At 44.4% G+C, this 20281-nt stretch overlaps 1 protein-coding gene across 2 annotated transcripts in view; it reads left to right on the top strand.

The window, feature by feature from the left end:
- Nucleotides 1-20281, top strand: part of FAM49A (family with sequence similarity 49, member A) — an 84048-nt gene that overhangs the window by 51398 nt on the left and 12369 nt on the right. For both annotated transcript variants that reach the window (XM_005884077.2, XM_005884076.2), the window contains exon 3: nt 9177-9256. In XM_005884077.2, the coding sequence (XP_005884139.1) occupies nt 9187-9256 (70 nt within the window). In that variant the 5' untranslated portion in view covers nt 9177-9186. The remainder of the gene's footprint in view (nt 1-9176; nt 9257-20281) is intronic.

Here is a 20281-nt window from a genome sequence, read left to right as displayed (position 1 = left end):
CCCCCCCCCTCCCTGTCCCAGCATGCAGTTCCGTGGACGGCCAGCAGAGGGCAGCGCGCACCCGGCTTTCCCCAGCCCCGGCCTGAAGCCATATTGAATGAGCAAACGTCTGCCGCCGACTCCGTGAGATCCAAACGTCTCCTGGGCAGGAAATCCGCGAGGAGCACTGCGGGGTTGTGCAAACAGCCTTACAATGTCCGCTTGTGTGTGTGCGCTCGGCTTCAGCCCGCGTCGCCCACAATGCTCTGGTTTTCTGGATAATGGGGCTCTGTGGACCCCTATGCCTTGTCATGCAAAGGGAGGGACCTGCGTTTGTCATCAATGGGCTCTTGTGTGATGAATAGCCCTGCGAAGGAGCCCGCAGCAGCCGGTCCGCGCGGGGCTTGGCCAGGCGGTGGTCTGAGCAAGGGCTTTCTTCCCTGGCTCTAAGCGGCAGTGCAGGCTTTATTGTAAAAGGGAAACGACTTGTTTGCATTGCGGTGGCAGTTTTTTACATGCAAGACAGGAGCTGCCGTCAGTTAGCTGCCTGCGTGCCAGCCATGACTAGGTGCTTCGCCTGCATTGTCTCATGTTCTCGGCAACAACACTGCAAAGGAAAACAGTGCTCATTTCCAGATGAGGAGAGCGACTTGCCCCAGGTCCCCTCCGCGGGTGCTGTTTTCTGCTAGGCGACTCTCTTTCCCTTTGTGTGGCCCGTGATTTCAAAACAGATGAGGGATTTCTATTCCTGGGCTCCCGTGTGCTTGTTGTACCTCCTGGGATTATACGCAAAACGATGTGGGCCTGTGCGTGTGCGCATTTTGCTGAGAAAGCTGATTTTCGTCACATTCTCCAAGTCATCCATGGTCATAAAAACAACAGAATCACACACCCAAAAATATTTGTATTCGGGGAAATACTTGTTTTCTCTTACCTGTTCCTCTGACCAATGACTGCTCTCCCGCTCGGTGTGGTTGCCGTGGGCACCTTGTCGCCGTGGCTATGCAGTGACTCCTGACCTCACACTCCCAGCCTTTTCCAGGACGTGAGTGAGGAGGGTTTGTGTGGGAGCTGTGCCTGGCGGGGAGGAGCGGTGGGAAGGGGGGACATTCTGAAAATGAAGAATTCACAGCAAGGAAGGTGGCTCATTTAGCCGGGGCCGTGGGTAGGAGGTTTCTGGGAGCCAATGCTCTTTGATCTGGACCTGGAAAGACAGACAGGATGTCCAGAGGCTGCGGAGAAGGAAAGGGCGTTCGGGACAAAGGAGGTTTGTAATCCACCAGACCGGACCGTCTGTCTCATGTGAACCACCGATGGACAGAGCAGCCCAAACTAGGCAACTTCTCCGGGTTCCCTTTCATTTTCCAGCCGGAAGTGAGGCCATACAGAGAGCAGAGATCAAGGACTTGCCCAGCATCACTCAGGCAGCCAAAGGCAATTCTAAGACCAGCCCTTAGGTGCCTGGGCTGCTGGCTCTGCAGGGGTCTCTTTCCCTTCGGAATGTGGCCGAACTGGCCTGGGCGGGCAGGCAGACACTGCCCGGCCTCCTAGGTAAGGGTCAGGCTTCCCCAGCAGCTTCCTCGTCACTATGTTCTTAATCTCACACGTGAAAGAGAACAAATTCACTAATGACTTCCCAGCGCTGGGCCGGTCCAGAACGCAGCCCCGGTTGCATTGTTTCCATGCTCACCAGCATTGGAAATTGGGGGGCCCATTGACTTTCACGCCCTAAAAAAGAACCTAATTTTCCCCTCATTTCTGGGAGACTGTTGCCACTATACTACTGATGTTTTCGGGGGAAATGAGCTATGATGAGGTAATAGTCTATTTTAGAAAACCGAACGCAGATATTGACAGGGCTATTTTTGACCTGCACTTAATTGTTCGGCTCCATAATGGTCTCCCGGAATTATTATTAATTTTTTTTGGAGAATTCCTGTGGACTGGCTTACACTGGGCACCAGCAGCGTGTATTCCACAGGGAGCGCCCCCTTTGAGGGACACGGTGGTATTAATGATCGATGAGAATATTCAAGGCATTTTCCCATTTGAGTGCCATTACTTGTAGTGTTAAAACGTTTTGAAAACACATTTTAGCCATTAACTCATTTTTATTGTCAGATGAAAGTGCCTAATAGACTCACTCTACTTGAGTTTTGCTCCTTCATCTTGGAATGAAATCATCTGTTGGATTCTTGGCAACACATTGGGCAACAGAACAGAAAACCTTATGACTTCACTGCAGAAGTGAAGTGGCAGATGGGAAGGGACGGCCACCGGCCCAGCTACCTAACATCGCTCACCTGGGGGAGCAGACCAGGCTCCCGGTCATATAGGCTGAGCTACTTCATTATCGGGGTGCATTTTCCCCAGAAAAGCAGGTGCTTAATATCTTTTAAGAAATGTACCTTTACAGCCAGCCAGCGTGGCTTAGTGGCTGAGCATCAACCTATGCACCAGGAGGTCCCGGTTAGATTCCCGGTCAGGGCACAAGCCCAGGTTGTGGGCTCCATCCCCAGTGTGGGGCGTGTAGGAGGCAGCCGATCCATGATTCTCATCATTGATGTTTCTATCTCTCTCTCCCTCTCCCTTCCTCTCTGGTATCAATAAAAATATATTGTTTTAAAAAAGAAATGTACCTTGAATTTAGTTAAGAAGTACTTTTTTTAAAGCACACTGTTTTGTATCTGATATAGTATAGGCTCCTGACTAACTGGTTTTGCTTATAATTCAAAACGGTTAAGTAGTGGAGATGTTGTACAAGGGGTTCATCGGTTACCAGGAGTGTCTCCAAGTCATGTGACTACTGGCATGTCAGGTGGTGCCCTGGACGCTGATGCATCATGGGAGGCAAGCAGGGGGGTTGCTTACCTTGCAGGGCACCGCCGCAGTTAGGGGGTCAGGCTTACGCTGCTACGAAGACAGGCAGGTAGCAGCAGCAGGCGCGCTAGAGGCGCTGGCCTGAGATGGAGCAGGTCCCTCAGTGGCGTGAATTTTGGTGACGCAGTGGGACTACAAATCAGGAAGTTCAGAGTCCATCTGAAGACGCTGGGAAAGACACTTTACTATACCTGACTCACCAGTTCTGATCTCTGAAATGGGTTCAATAATCTGTCTTTGACACATAATCAAGTTGAGGACAGATGGGGCCAGACAGATCTTTGGCAATGATGTGATGTTCTATAAATACATGTCATTGTAGTAGTCATGACTGGTCTGTGGTTTATATGGTGACTATGTTGCCAGAAAATATTTGGATCAACCAGGTCTTAATCCCCCAAATAGTGAGTTATGGACAGAGACTCTAAGTCTTTGGTTTTTTAAAGTCTTTGCACTAGGGATGCTAAAAATTGTAGATTCTGGGAGGCATTGGCTCACTCGAAGTGCTAACAGAAGCCGTGCATTGCCTATGCATTATCTTAGCCTAAGAAAAGTATTAGAAAAATAAAACCCTGTAGGGCTGCTATTTTATTTTGTTATTTTTTTCCCCTCACCTTCTGTTCTGTATTGACAGAAGGGGTATTGGCTTAGGAATTCCCCGTTCAAATAGTCAGAGCTGCAGAGGAAGTCTTTAGTGCTTGTTCTATTCAGGAGAATGGGGCGCCGAAATTCTGGTGTAAGCAGGCAGAGGCCAGCACGCGCAGCGCCCACACCCTGGACCTGCGTCCTTTATTACGTCCTGTTTATAGAAAACAAACAAGTTTCCTCAAAAACTATGGTCATCTCTTTTCAACACAAGCCCTGGCGGTTTTATTTGGTTTTATGTTCTGGGAAAACAACTAGTAGCTATTACTTAATTTCTTTCTCCCAAACAAAAACAGATTTCAAAACAGAAAAAAAAAACTCACAGAAAACAAAACACAACAGTGTGTGTGTGTGCATGTGTGTGCGTGTGTGTGCGCACACACTCCAATTATTTCCTTGTTTTGGGGAACTGGAAATGTTCGCAGAGAACTATTGCTTTAAGAGAGTAATTGTTTTCCACTGAGCAGCCTTGGAGCCAATTCCCTTGGGAATGGTTTCGAGATCAGAGCCAAGGAAGTAGTCATCGAAAACACCGTGTGTACACCCCAAATTGTCTCCCTAGGCAGGAGTGCCGCCCTTGGCAGGGATGTGCGGGCAGTCTCTACGGGCTCTTAGCCCTCCTCCAGGGGCTGGAGAAACGCCCTCTTTTTAGACTACTTGGAAAACAATGTGGAAGGACTCATTTCATAATGATCTTGCAATAAATGAACCTTGAGGGAGAAGCCTTCTGTTTTTGAAAGACTTGTTGAGTCTCCCAACTGGTATCTTTCATTCCCTTCAGTCCTGATCCCCCCTAGTTGGAGGGCTTCTCCAGACTCCCAGCATCCTTCAGGTCTGGGTGACAGTTGACTTCTTCTATAAGCCAACTTTCCTGAAAGAGCCCATCCACGTGGTTTTCTTTTTCTCTGAATTCCTAAAGAAGTATGTCCTCCCTGTTCAGGCCGTTGTGTGTGGAGCAGGCCACGTTGGATTCTAACAGAAACTGCAGACTTTCTCCCCAGAAAGATGAGCATCTACGTACAATAATAGGATATCCTGTGTGCACTTCCCACAGACCACGGATGCTCAAAGTCCCCAAACAGGGACCTCCTAGGGGTCTGGAGCCCCGGGTCTCCTCCTGTGAGGAAAAGAACCTAGACCTTGGGTTTCCAGACTCTCAAGGTCAAATGTGACTCTCCCTTTCATTCTCTTGTCATCTTCAGAAATATGCTTAACCACCTGAACCTCTTTGTCTTCCAATAAACTCGGAGATACGTACAGCTACCTGACGGGTAGTATTTGCCCTACCTTCATGAGTACGTGTCCAATTGGTAAACCCTTTCCTGCGTCGTCATCTGGTAGCCAAGACCTTGGACCCTCCCTTGCTGTGCCCCAACCAGACCCCCCTCACAGAAATGAATTCAGATGTCACAACACTCAACGTGCTGCACAGTAACTACATCACGTCCCAGGAGGCGTCGCTTTTCAGTGACCTCTAGGGAGGCTAAGGGAGGCGTGTGTGTGTGTAGGATTTAAAGTAAACCTAAACTTTACAATATCTACAAAAACCCTAGTTTTAAGTAATAAGCATGTTTACACATTATTGTTTGACCTCCTCTGTGTGATGCTACTCTCTTACCCGGAGATTTCTTTTTCTCAACTATCTCATAGCCATGATCACTTTTTCCTTTAATTGTAAAAAGCTGTATATGCCTGGCCAGCACAGCCAAGGGTTCGGTGAGCCTGAGTGGGGGCAGCGAAGGATTAAAGAAAAGACAGACAAAGAGAATAAGCTGGGTCTAGGTCAGCCGTGGGCCCATGCTACTCTCTTACCCGGAGATTTCTTTTTCTCAACTATCTCATAGCCATGATCACTTTTTCCTTTAATTGTAAAAAGCTGTATATCCCTGGCCAGCACAGCCAAGGGTTTGGTGAGCCTGAGTGGGGGCAGCGAAGGATTAGAGAAAAGACAGAAAAAGAGAATAAGCTGGGTCTAGGTGGATCTCCTGTGCCTGGCTGAGGCCACAGAGAGAGACCCAGAAGGCAAATTGAGTCTTTATTTTATAGCCAGAGGTAAACAAGGTAGTGGTCACCATAGTTACAATGTTCTTGTGAGTTTCACTTGTTTTGGCAGCACTTGCTGCACCTCCCACAGTCCATTAGCTACCTAGGAAGGATCTAGGGAGCGTCATAAGGTCAAGCTTAATTATGCTAAGAGGGCTGTGCCCTCTAAGCTGGGACTTGTTTGTGGCTTTGCCACCAGGTCAGTCCAAGGCTTAATCCTATAGTTGCTCCCTACAGCTGTACTTTCCATTTGTTTTATTTTTTGAAAACCACATCTTGAAAGAGACCCATTTTTCTCCTTTGTTTTAATTCTCAGAAGCTCAGGCCCGAATTGATAAGCCATCTCCAGCAAATTTGAAGGTCTTATGGCCTAGAAGTCATGCTCCTCGCCTCTCTACCTTTATCTTCCTCGTCTATTCTTATTTTTCTCTTTCCTCCACTTCCATTATGTAAGTATTTGTATTCTCTAATGGTATGTAACTTCTCTTAAATTCTTTTACTGAACAAGATAAAATATTTAAAAATGGTCTTCATGTGAATTAGCTGAGCTATCTCACTAGGAACGTGGTGTATAGCAATGTGTTGTGCCTGCACCGAGGAGCTGTTAGAAAAGAGTAGACAGCCTCTGGCATGAGGATGCGTCTGGGGCTTAGTGGAAGTCCCATGGGTGAGGGACCTTTCCATGTGGAGCCCTGGGTCCAATTCCAAACAACCATTGTCTCTACTCAGGGACCATCCGTGTGATGTTAACTCGCTTTGCACTCCTTCAACCAGAACATACTTGCATGGATTCTTGTAGACCTTGGAGGAAGCAGGATGCATCAAATCTTTTGCCATTGCCTGGCAGGTATGGCCCAGTGGTTGAGTGTCAACCTATGAACCAGGAGGTCACGGTTCAATTCCCAGTCAGGGCACATGCTCGGGTTGTGGGCTCAGCCCCCAGTGGGGGGTGTGCAGGGTGCAGCCGATGAATGTTTCTCTCTCATCATTGATGTTTCTATCTCTGTCTCCCTCTCCCTTCCTCTCTGAGATCAATAAAAATATATTTTAAAAAAACTTTTGCCATGAAGGAGTTGAAATGATTTTGTCCTTATTCAAGGAGCTTGTGTTGAAGTGAATGTCTTCTAGGTTCCCTACATCTGGACCGGACCCCTAATACTACCCAACATCCCACAGTCATTGGTGTCAGACATCCAGAATAGTGGGAGTTCCTTAACTGGCCTTGCCTGATGTAAGCTACATGTTCCAAAATATTGGACCATATCAGGCAACCAGCTCAGATAACCTCTGAACAGATAGAAGTCCACAGCCAGCTCGTATCTGGGTGTATTTCCACATCCGTTCCTTTCAGTCTGTTCCCAATTTTAAAGGCTTGACATATTTCCCACCTAGGTCCTCTGACAGTAAAATCATGCACAGGACAGAATTCTAGGAGAAAGCTAAATCCACTCCGGTCCCTTGTGACACATTAATAGCACAAAACGAGGGAAATTAAGAATATTTAACTTCCATTACGGCATTTCATCTGAAAGGCGAGCTGCTACGATGCAGCAGGATCATCTTCCTATAAGAAAAGCCTGGATTAGAACTGGTCATTAAGTTGGAAACAGATTCTTTCCTATAGACCCAGAGGGTTTGTGAAAGTTGCCCAGTGGCAGGGATGAATTATATCAGTTCCGAATTTTAATTTGCTAGAACCTACCCCCTACAAGGTTTTGTTCAAAAGCATCTTAAAAGGAGGTGTGCATAAAAGCAAGGGAGGAAAAGAAAGTCAGAAAGAATAGGGAAGATTCTTTTGGAAGGAAGAAGCATGGCATTTGCCTCGTGTGTGTGTGTGTGTGTGTGTGTGTGTGTGTGTGTGTGTGTTCATGCTCAAAACGTGTATATACTTTAAGGTGGGAGAGTTCTAAGAATTATCCAGTCCAGCTGTCTGCCCAACATATAGCTCATTTCTACAATATTTTGAAGGGTTGATATAGCTTATTTCTATTTAAATATCACCAGTGATGAGAAGCTCAGTATTTCTCAAGGCAAATAATTCAATATTCAGACAACCATAATGGTTAGAAATTTTTTCATGATCTTGAATGAAGATCTCCCTCATCATTCCCCCTTCCCTAGCGCCACATACAACCTGTCTAATGTATCTTTCTTAGGAGAATCCTCAATAATTATTTGAAGGCTGTTGTGATCATGAGGATGAGGGTGGTGGTGGGGCTGATCATCATCATGTAACAGTACATAACATGTCCTGAGCAGTCCCCATAAGGGCTATGCTAAGCACTTTCAGTTTTATCTCGTTGATCCTCACGAGCTGATGAAATACGTACATTTAACAATTGATTTTCCAAAGGAGAAAACGGAGGCTTGGAGAGTGAAGTAGCTTGCCCTGGAAAACAGCCGGCGGGAGCCAGCTAGGATTGGAAGCAGGCCTCCCCAAGTGGGCTCTTTGCTAGCTTCGTCAGTCGCTGACGCCACGGGTGGTGGCTGCCAGTGTTTGTGTTCTCGGGGGGAGGATTGCGGAGTCTAGATGCTACCACCTGCTGCGCCCACTGCACGGCTTGCTTTCTCATTTCATGCAAGAGGCGTCCTTTTAGTGTGTTCTCACCACATCTCTCTTACAGTGGCCTTTAAAGGAATTCCTGTATCGGCATAAATACCGTAATACCGTCGGAAGCCACACGCCTGGAAAATTGCAGCCCTGTAGTTAGTTCTCTTCTAGAGCCCAGTGGTTTTTCAGGTTGATCTCTCCCCAGCTGAGGCGTCTGAGGCACGAGCCAGGGAAATGCCTGGCAAGGCACGCAGCACCCACATTGGATGGCGCCTCCCTCACCAAGTGCTGAGTGAATGAGGGGGGCGGGGAGGGCCTCCCCAGGATAGTTACTGTCTAGAGCAGTAGAGGTTTTGCTGTTGACTTAAATAATAACTACATCTGGCCTTTTCTTTTCTTTTTTTAGGGTGACATTGCAGCTGTGTAACAAGTTTGTATTTCTCTGTAGGTCTGATTCATTTTTGCCAATGCTGTAGGCTGCAATGTCACTGAGAATAAGTTTGGATATTATACTTTCTCATTTTTACATTTCATGAAGAATCCAATCTCATTACCACTGACATGTCAAATTTTGAGAGGCTCTGACTTGCCTGGGACTTGTATCTGTGGGAAACGTGGCCTCCAGTAGAGGCTAAAAGGGGTCGCAGGGGTTGTACATCTGCATTTTCTGAACTCTTCCTCGGGCACTTTAAGAAACTTACCTTTCTGGACAGACATTTTAATAACACCTTCTCTTGCGCTTATCCATTGACATGGTATGTTCCCGCATCAATGGAACAGAAACAAAGCAAACATGAAATATTAACTGTGAGGGATCAGGGAATTAGTGAGAGGGGAGGGGAAATACTGTGTAGACTATACCTAAACTCTGCTGCCTATAACTAAAATACCTGACTCTTTTCATGGAAATAGTGGTTAAGATATTACCCATCTCCCAGTATGAAGATACTTTTTATAGGGTGTTAAGACATAGTTATGGGGCCCAGGGGTATTTATGCAAGTTGTCAAATATGGTCAGTGCTTTCAAAGTTTATTTTTATACTCCTAATGACATTTGGTTTTGTGTTGCTTTTCCTAGGTTTGCTGGCATGGGAAATCTGCTCAAAGTCCTTACCAGGGAAATTGAAAACTATCCACATTTTTTTCTGGATTTTGAAAGTAAGTTTTAAAAACTTAAAGATTATGACAAATACTTCTCATTTTATAGCTTGCTGATAGGGAAGCTTATAACAAAAAATGTCTCCTTTTCCTGTTTTAAAAAACAACAAATGGAACATCTTTTAAAAATATGTACAGTTTTCTTTTATTTTAGAAGTGATCAGCTTTTGTAAGCTTAGCATAAATCATCATCATGCATTTTTCCTAATAATTTTCATGAATTTCTATCACATTTTAAATAAAAATAGTGTTTCCACCGATTAATGTAAAGCATTAATGTAAAGCATTGGTGGTGAAAGGAAAAAAGTGATCAATACCAGGAATAAGGCTTACAGGTGATTTATTTTTAGTCATCTCTACCACTATTTCAGGATTTTGAGACACATGACTTTTATCTGAAAGGTTATGTTTCTTTTATCAAAAACTTTAAATATTTTTCTAAGATAAAATGGCTTATGAATCATGACTAAATAAACGCAGAGATTCTTTCTTATCTTGTTTATTTTCTTGATTGAAAATATTTACAAGTGAGTGACACATTCATGTTTAATTGACTAAGCTCATGTTTCCACCTTTCCTCCTGTGTCCCCCCTTCTTTTTGAATTAAAATTCTGCAATAGTGGGCACATTCACTTTTAAATGTCATTTTTTTTTGCCAGTATTCATTATCTACTAGGTATTACAGACTTTAAACTTTAATTTTTCAAGTATTTTATCTATATTAAAAATAAGAAGAAACTTCCTTACATGGGGAGTAAACTTCCTAACAGACATTTTCGAGGTAAATGCTAGAAGACCCTTTCAAGGTACAGTACACCAAAAGGTGGAAGCTCTCTAGGAATATCTTTTCAGAATCTCTTCTGGGTCTAAAATAAATACTTAAAAATTAGGAAAATTGATCCCAAAGCTCATGTGTTCTGAAAAAAATATTTAGATTATATTCAGTGAAAGACATCTCACCTCTAATTTAACTCCTTTTACTGCTGCTGTTGTTCTTGTTTGGTTGGTTTTGGCTAGGTTTGGCTGTGTTTGGTTGGGTTTGGCTGTGTTTGGCTGTGTTTGGTTGGGTTTGGCTGTGTTTGGCTGGATTTGGTTGGGTTTGGCTGGTTTGGGCTGTGTATGGTTGGGTTTGGCTGTGTTTGGCTAGATTTGGTTTGGTTTGGTTGGGTTTTGGCTGTGTTTGTCTGGGTTTAGTAAGGTGTGCATATCAGTGGGGAAAAACTAGAGAGCAGACAAGATCTGAGCAGAAGGGAACTTAAGGTAAGTTTATGCCTAAAGGGGGGACATGATTAGTTAGAGGATCCAGGAAAGAGGCCACATTGAAGAGGAAGAAAGATGTCATACTGCACTGATATTCTTGATGGCAGACTCTGGGTCCCACTCAGTTCTGTGACCCAGAACTTAGCTCATGTTGAGCATGGAGCATTGATCACCGAGTGAGACTTAGTGACAAATGCTGGCCATGGGAAGGAATGGGACAGATCCAGGAGGGCACAGATGTTCAAGAAGAAGGGAGTGTAAATGGATTCAAATGCTGCAGTGTGGTCATGAAGGATAGGCTTGAAAAGGGGATGATGAGTGAGGTCATGAGCTGCCCCCCTCCTGGTAGTCACTGGGAGAACAGATTTAAGATTTATTGCTTTGCGTATAGAGGCTGGGTTGCAAAGAGTTAAGTAGTAACCAGCGGAGGGAGGAAGGAAGGCTGAACAGCATGTAGCAACAGCTTAAATGAATTTGGCACCTCAGCTTTGCGTGTTGAATATTCTTTTTGAAGTCAGTGATGGAATATAATTGAACCGGGTCAAATAGATATAATTAAGCTGGGTCAAAATATAACACAAAATTAGACACATCTGTCCTTAGGTTGCCAGTTGTGTAGACCTGACTCAAATTCTTGTTTGACCTTTGTAGTGAGTTCTACTCGTTATGCTCACATTTCTGCACAACCACTTAATATCTCTTTCATTGTTGCTTTTTTTCATCCCACTACTTTTTTTTTCTTTTTCTCTCTCTACTTCCTTGTCATGTCTACATTTCCTCTTTGAAGGCTGGGAGACAGAATGGGAATAAAATGAAACCTGATCTTTCATGAGTAATGTTTTGTTGGGTTTTTTTTGGGGGGGGGAGGGGGCAGTGTATAGAAAAATTTGTGCCTGAAGGTCTACTGATAACTTTAATCAAATTCACCCATTATAGCACCCAAAGTGGGCAGTGGGCATTAACCTTCCAGTGATTGCCAGACTGAAATGACCCTTGGAAACATCTAGCAAACCTTATTTTTCTATAGTTGTCTGTTCCTCACCCCAAAATTCTGATTCAATGGTCTAGTCCTAAGACTCTACTTTTGCCCACATTCCCCAGGTGTGTTTGAAGGTCAGCCAGTTTGGGAACCACATTTAACTAATGGACCCAAGTGAGGCACTAGCCCAGCCTAGTGTGTGGGACCAGAGAGCTAACAAAGTAACCTCTTGAGTTCCCAGATCCAGAGCTGCAGTCTCCAGAATTGATCGCAGAGGGCCCCTCGTAGCTTCCGTCTCCCTATTTTCCCTTGCCCAGCAGGAGTTAGAGCTGGCTGCAAGTCAGAGCTACAACTCGAGAGTGATGCTCTTCCTCAGTCCTTTACACAGTGTCCGTCTACCTTGAAGTGGAAGGTCTCCAAGACAGGTAGAAGCTCAAGTAGATTAGAATCTACATTGTTATCACAGGTATCAGTAGTTCATCCCCCTTATTTAAACCTGCTATGAACATTCTTGTAGAATCTTGGTGGGCATTATTTCTTTTGGAGAAATACCTAGTAGGGGGTTGCTGGTCAGTTATATGCAACTTTGCAAGAAACTGTCGAATAGTTTTCCAAAAGTGATGTACTATTTTCCATTCCTACTAGCAAGATAGGGAGCTTAGGTGTTCTAAATCTTTCACATTTAGTATTGTCAATCTTCACCTTTTTAGTTATTCTAGTGGTTATGGGATGGTATCTCATTGTGGTTTTAATTTGCATTTACATGGTCACTGATAATGCTGAACACTTTTTCATGTGCTTATTGATTATTTGATTATCATTTTTAGGAATGTTGTCTACTCAAGTCTTTTACCCATTTTTAATTGGATTATTTTTCCTTATACTACTAAGATTGTTCTAGCTCAGATAGATTGCTTTAAATCCCTTATCAGAAATTAGTTAACTGTACTTGTCCAAATCAATTTTACAATTAGCTTTAATTTCTACAAAAAAAAAATCTTGCTCAGATATTGATTATAATTATATTCAATCTATAGCTTGGTTTGCTGAGAATTGGCATCTAAACAATATTGAGTCTTCCTATTTATGAATATGGTATATCTTTCCATTTATTTAGATATTCTTATAAGTTCATTTATAGTTTTTGGGATCTTGTATACCTTTTGTTGACTATACCCTGAAGCAGTTTCTAATTTGACCATAACACCTTTTTTATGTTTTGTGTTTGCATGGTATGTCTATGCATTAATCCTATCTATGCATTAATCTATATACTGTATTCTTGCAAACAACATATAGTCCACCCTCGCTTTTCATCCAAGCTGATACTATCTACCTTGTAATTGGAGTACTTAATCCATTTGCATTTAATTATCATATGTACATTTAATTAATGTTGTTATTTGAATCTATCTTGGTGTAGACTTCCATTTGTTACATTTGCTCTTTGTTTCTCTCTTCATGTTTATCTGCCTTTTGATTACATGAAATAATTTTTGGTAGTCTCATCTGTCTTTTCTGTCGACTTTTTATTTATGCCTCTTAGTGCTTATTTTAGATATTATAATATACATCTTTAACTTATGAAAATCTGTCTTCAAAGTATATTCTTTACTTCATGAAGAATTTATGAACCTTATCACAGTATACTTCCAATCACCGCCCTGCCCCCCTTTCTGTGTGGTATATTTTGCTTCTACATATGATATAAACTTCTCATTGCAATTTTTAAATTTTAAACTCCCAGTAACCTTTTAAGTGTGTGTGTGTGTGTGGTTTTAATAGGGTGTGTGGTTTTAATAGATATTTTATGTTTACTTGTTCTGGTGTTCTCCATTCCTTCTTACATAACTAGGTCTCTTTGGTATTATTTCCTTGCAGCCTAAACAGCTTTCCTGTGGAGAGGATTTAGATGGCATCTTAGGCTTCTATCATTATGTGTCTTATCTAGTGTCCAGCACAGGGCTGGGCATGAAGCCTAGGCTTAGGAATTTGGATTTTCTTATTGATGCTAATTCAGTCACTATATTCCGAGCATCTCCAGCATTATAGCATCGAGTGGGAATAACAGGGATGGGAGTTGGTCAGGGAGGCACGGAGGGGTGACATAGCAGACATAAATATAGGGACATTAGAAGAATATGACCTCTTCTTCAAAGAATGTATAATTTTATTGGAGAGATAAGATGCAAGGACATTGAAGAAACATAGTACAGATAATAGAGAAATCTGTACTAGAACAGAGAGCCAGAAGAAATAAAGGTTCTAGGCTGTGCTGAAGATAGTACACAAACACTCCATTCATGCTTTTGTTCCGGCCCTCCGGTCCAGTTTAAGAACCCATTGTGGCCCTCGAGTCAAAAAGTTTGCCCACCCCTGTTCTAGGCTATGCTGAAGATAGTGGCTGATAAATGATTTTCTTATAAGACAAACCAAACCTGATGAGAATAATAGGAAAGCTGAGCACAAACATGGGGGCGAGGTTGTTAAGAAAGAAAATCTAAAGCCTCCAAACCATTTACTACCAGGAAGACTGAATATTTTGACCTATTAGGACTCCAGTCTCTTACTCTTTAAAGCAAAGAGGGTGTCAGATTAGCTGACCATCTGGGATATTTTGGTTGACACAGATCGCTTCTTGCCACGACTGATCTCTTCTTTTATCTGTCCCTCTTTGGTGCCCTCACATCTGCTAGGGTTGTTCAGAGGACACCAGATAATCTTGGAGGGAAAGGAGGAACATAAGATGTATTTTGGTCACTTTGCAAATGAGAAAACAGGCAGACAATGAAACCCCAATATAACAAAACAGACTTGGGAAGCGAATTACGAATGCCAACAGAGGGATTCATTCACAGTGATTCCTTAAATTTCTAGTACTTTCGCTTTTTAAGTGCCTTTCATCTCTATCCATATCTTCATTATGACTCCTACAGGACCATACAGGCAGGAGACGGTGGTGGGGGCCTTTTAAGGGGGCTCTTGCTGGCTTCTTTCTCTACCAAGAATTAATCTGAGGCCTAGAGAAATTCATCATTTTGTCCTTGGGTCTAGTAGTGAGTGGCAAATCTGGCAGTAGGACCTGGGTCTCCAAGAACTACATTGTTGGAGTTTCCGGTTTCCCCCATGACGTCACGGGGATCCCATTGCATGTGAGCGAAATAACAAGCCTTCAGGCACCTCGAGTCTCACTGCTCTTCCCCATCCCTCCTTGGTTGTTCCACAGGAAAGGGCTCTGGGCTCTGGTGTGGGATGACTAATGTTCCTACAGAAATAAACGTGTCACCCCAGTCACACTTATATTTTCCAGCGGACCTGTGCAATGCTATGTTGTTTCCGCAAGCAGTTACGGTATGGTGCTATAAATCATTGCCACTTTACATCCCTGAATGTTAATAATAGGTAGTTATTTATGTTTCTGAGTTTACCCCGAAAGGGAGAGGGGTGGAGGAGTGAGGATGTGGGTTGGGAAGAAAAGCGATAGATTTCATTTACCGTTTTGGCAAATCCTTTTTTTGTGCCTTCCTTGGTGTTTCTAAAACAGCCGGTGGCATGAAGAGATAGTGATAGATCCTGTTGATGAAATGCCAGGGATTCCTTCAAAGCCAAAGACATCTCCAAGTCCCTTGTGCCTTCCCCTCACGTTACCTTTGGTTGACTTGTTTGATTGTCTGTCAGCTTTGCTATACAGTCCCACATCGGTTGTTCGGAGAAGGTATGTGTGTGTGCCCCTGAAGCTTGTGAAGGCAGAGGGATCCCTGGATGATGTACAAAGATAAGAACCCTTTGAAGTGACAGCCTGCTCTGGGTTGAGCCCTGCCATCCCTCCCTGGGGCTCATTCACCTAAGATGTTCATTCCTGACAAACAAAGCACACAGCCACCTTCCTCTCCATCCCCACCGAGGAATGCCAAGCATCCCGCTTTCGGTCAATGTCCTAGTCCTCCGCCTGACCCCGTGACACCACAGTGCTGACAGTTACCATCCGCCCCCACTAGCACATGGCGCCAAAGAAGGATAAATAGATCCCCTGCAAACAAAATGAATACCTGTTTACCTCTCTCAACTGATGAGGGAGTTTTCCCCATTAAAGATGCAAGGCACTCGGCATTCAGTGAGTTCTTGACGATGAGTGTTTATATTCAAGGTCACACAGCACATGATACATTTTCACACTTTCCACAATGGCAAGTACAGGACAGGGGTTTAAATCATCGCCTGGGGAATGGCCTGGAAGGGCTGGTTCCAGGGCGCCCCGAGGTATTGGTTTCTGAAATGGCCTGTGTAAATCACAGCGATGTGTAACAGCATCATTGGTCGACGGGAGCAGCCCAGCTTCATGGAACCATTCTCTTCGATTTCGATGAAATCATTGGTGATGATTAGAAGTGTAGAATGTGATTCTTAGAAGAAACGTCACGAAAGAATTCACTGGCTGCAGCAGGAAAAAAAAAAAATCCATTTCCATCAGTAATATAATTGGCGGGCATTGTGTGCGTGTGTGTACCATTGACTAAAGGTCAATCTTTGTGTTAAAATAGACAAACAAAGCCTGTAATTGGGAGTTGGTGTTGACTCAGCACACACCTTGGGAGGTGGCTGATAGGTTAAATATAATAACCTTTCAATCACTAATTTGTCAAGGTCTTTTTCAAGAGGTCTCTCTCCTTGCCATCTGCAGACACATATATTTTTAAAAAACAAGGTTACCAATGTGGAGCATGCCAGAAGTATCAACCCCAAAGCCTCTCAGGGAATGTCCCAGAAAGCAAAATGATACAAGTCTTAAGATTGGGAGAGTAAACATAAGTGCAGTTTTTCACTCAACAAATATCCAATTAGTGTGTTAACTACACTGAGGAGACATTGAGGCCATAAATAAGTGATGGATTATTTAAAAACACACATCTTAATGCAAGTGTGAATAGCTAATTTGATTGCAAGAAAATACATGTATCTTAATGGTAATAGTGAGAGATATAACAGCCATTTGAAGAGAAGAGACAGAAGGGACCATCTAGAAGTAATAGGATTTTTTTTTCCACTGCTTTCCAATACTTACATTCTCTGCCACCTGGTCAATTCCTTCATTTATTCATTGATTCTTGGCATGTTTATTGAGAATCCCCAGTCAGTAGGGCATATGGGGGCACTGAGGACAAGAATAACCAACTTCATCTCCAAAGATTGCAGAATTCAAAGACATGCAGGAAAAGCATCATGAAACATAGTGTGAGAAATATATTTAAACTAGCGGCCTGGTGCACAAAATTTGTGCACTCATGGGGGTCTCTCAGCCCAGCCTGCGCCCTCTCGCAGTCTGGGAGCCCTCGGGGGATGTCCGACTGCTGGCTTAGCAGGGAGTGGGCCTAAGCGAGCAGTTGGACATCCTTAGCGCTACCATGCAGGCAGGAGAGACTCCCGCCACCGTCGCTGCGCTCGCCAGTCATGAGCCCAGCTTCTGGTTGAGCAGCGCTCCCCCTGTGGGAGTGTACTGACCACTAGGGGACAGCTCCTGCATTGATCGTCTGCCCCTTGGTGGTCACTGTGCATCATAGCGACTGGTCGTTCCACCGTTTGGTCAATTTGCATATTACCCTTTTATTATATAGGATCATTCAGTCAACTGTTCAGCAAATTTTTCTGCAGCATCTACTATGTGCCAGGCCCTGGAGGTATGATATTAAATGAAACAAGGCCAGAGTCCTACAGTCTAATGGATCAGATTCTTGTTAATGAGTCCTGACTGATCATTTAGCTGGATGATAAAGATAGGATGAGTTATGGATCTCCACAGGGACACGGGCCACTGCCAAATGTCACTTAGGGTTGCACAGTCCTTTTCCCATTTGGAAGAAGGAACAGACAGGCAGATTGGAGCTTCCCCTAGTGAGCAGTCTTCACCTTGAAGTCCAACGTCCCTTGGGATCTAGGTCTCCTGATTGATTCTTATACACCCAGAGGACAGGGACCATGCTGCTGGCATCAAGGACCTAATTAGTAACTGGAAGAAGAGGTGACTCAGTTCCATCACAGGGGAAGGAGGAAAAATTAGGGCATGCAATAATAACACCAACAAATGATGGAAGAAAATGAGCCAACTCATTACTAAGTGGGGATGAAAGAAGGAATGGCGGATTGGATTTCTCCCATCCCACCCCTGCTAACCGGGGCCACATGAAACATTTCAAACAAGACACTAGGATACCTGCCAAGAGAAACATTCTCCCAGAGACAGAGGCTGGGACAGGGGTCCCGTTTCCCAGGTCACTCCAGTTTCCAGGGGTGAGTGACCTTGTAGTGGAAGGTTCTCAACACAGCCCCTCCCCTGCTCCGCCGCTGGGAGAGAGGTGACCACCCCGTGCTGCTTGTCCCACTCTGCGTGGTCACATAACTGTCGGGGTTGATTGAGCCAACTCATTACTAAGTGGGGATGAAAGAAGGAAGGGCGGATTGGATTTCTCCCATCCCACCCCTGCTAACCGGGGCCACATGAAACATTTCAAACAAGACACTAGGATACCTGCCAAGAGAAACATTCTCCCAGAGACAGAGGCTGGGACAGGGGTCCCGTTTCCCAGGTCACTCCAGTTTCCAGGGGTGAGTGACCTTGTAGTGGAAGGTTCTCGACACAGCTCCCCCCGCCCCCCCGCTCCGCCGCTGGGAGAAAGGTGACCACCCCGTGCTGCTTGTCCCGCTCTGCGTGGTCACATAACTGTCGGGGTTGATTTGTATCAGAAAGGGTCACTCCTTTAGGCCACTCGATCAGAAACCGTCTTATTCTGGGAGTACGTAAGACCTCTATTTTTAAAAACTGACTTCGAAATCTTTTTCCTTTTGTGTTTCAGTCATCGTCAAAAGGATGGGTTTGGGGGTTTTGTTTGCCCAGCACCCCTCTTCCAGCCCACTGAGCTTTCCTTCTGTTTTGTTGAAAGCTTATCCAGCGGTGGCTCGCAGGGACAGAGCCCTGTGACAGCCAAGATTAGGAGGCTGCGACTCCTGGTTCCCAAGTGCCTTCTCAGTCTACACCTACTTTATAATTACATGCAAACACACTTACCCCTCGGAATCCTGGTCACAGGCTTGATTTTTCTTTTCCTCCTCTTTAAAGATACATCTCTTTGAGAAAATGGTCTTTGTTTAGCTTATGATTTTTTTCGAGACATTCATCCGAAGGGGAAAGGGTTGGCGTGTTTGATTTTTATTTGTTTTCTAGGATCTTCACTTTGCATTTTTGTCCCGTGTTCACTTCCCTGACTTCCTTCTTACCCTGGAATTGTGTTCCACTGACGTGCTTTCTTCATTGTGGGGCTTGCTAGCTTGTGGTGTTTAGGTTTCTGTTTTACTTGTGGTGTTTAGGTTTCTGTTTTAAGACACCCCTGTGGCTTTGAGAGAAGTTTGGAAAAGCAGGAAAGGACAAACTATAAATTTGTTAATATTGTGGATAACATGGTACCTGAGAAAACTTACCAAGTGCTTGTGGGAAAGCGAAAAGGTCGCAAAAGGTAACGGAGCAACACGTTTCTTTCCCCTTCTGTTTCCCAGCCCGGATCCTGTACTCCAGCCCAGCAGCCTCTTTCCTCCCCCAGCTGCCTGCCTGTTCCAAGCTCCCCATAAGTACACTCCCTCACCTCCCTTTTCTGCCCTGGCCTCATCCTTTGCATGAGGTGGGTTTCACTCCTCCCCATCCACACTATCTCTTCTCTGAACCCTCCTGTGCATGTACGTGAGTCCTTCCTCATTCCCTGGCTGAAATCCATCTCATTCCTAGAAGTATAGTCTGCCACGTTTCTGGAAAATCTATAGGGCTTTGGTTTTGTTTTTCTAAAGAGAATGACACCCTTCATTTCCCAAGTAACGCTACCAATTTTTTGGGTCTGAGCAGGGCCTAGTAAGAAAGTGGTCTAAAAATCCCCATGGGCATCACTGCTCAAGGGTCTTGCCTTGGGTGAGTGCAGGCCCAGCACATCTGGCCTAACCCCTGCTCCCATACTCAGCCTCTCCGATGGCCCTAGCAGCGTGGTGAGGGCCTCACTTAGATGTCACCTGTCTTGTGGCTTCTGTTTTATACCCCGAGGAACACTGAATTATTACAGTTCACGAGAGTGTGAGACCAGACATAACTCGGTCCCACCCTTTCATCGGCAGGGTCTTCTGAAAGAATGTAGTGCCTTGGGACTTGATTTTTGGAATCAGAGCTTGGGGAAATGACATCTATCTCTTTCCTTCCTTAGCAGTGCCTTTGCTTTGGATGGAGATGAATGTTCTTGCCAGCCCAGGCAAATCCTCCATTTCATAGGTATTGTGAGATGAGTAGAGCCCAGCCTTTACCCACTCAGTGCTCACCCACCAGCCCGCATAACTACTCCTGGGACAAGAGCCTACATTGGCTGCAGGGATGCAATCAAGTGAACATTCACTGAGGAGCGAAGGGGTTGCTTCCGGGGCTGTTGGAATATGTTCTTCCCTCATGTGAGGTCGAATGTGCCACTTGTTTGTGTGCTCTGGAAAGATACCTCTCTCTTGGCTCTGAAGGAAAATTATCTAATCTCTTAAGCTTATTTTTATGTGGAAATATGAAGGGAATGGTTTTTTCCAATCTATACTCAGATTCACTGATTTTTAATCATAATGGAAAATATTCAATAGCTTCTCCTATTAAACGTGGTTTCAAAAAGACGATGTTTATACCTTCCAGCACCTGGTGCACCTCTTGACACATAGTAGGTGTGCAGAAAGTGTGTTCCACAGGTAAAGGAGAACCCATAATGATTCCCACATACTTG

This window comes from Myotis brandtii, unplaced genomic scaffold (assembly GCF_000412655.1).
Source record: "Myotis brandtii unplaced genomic scaffold, ASM41265v1 scaffold813, whole genome shotgun sequence".
Classification (NCBI taxonomy): domain Eukaryota; kingdom Metazoa; phylum Chordata; class Mammalia; order Chiroptera; family Vespertilionidae; genus Myotis; species Myotis brandtii.
The sequence above is the reverse complement of the archived record's forward strand: the minus strand, read 5'-3'. Positions and strand labels throughout refer to the sequence as shown.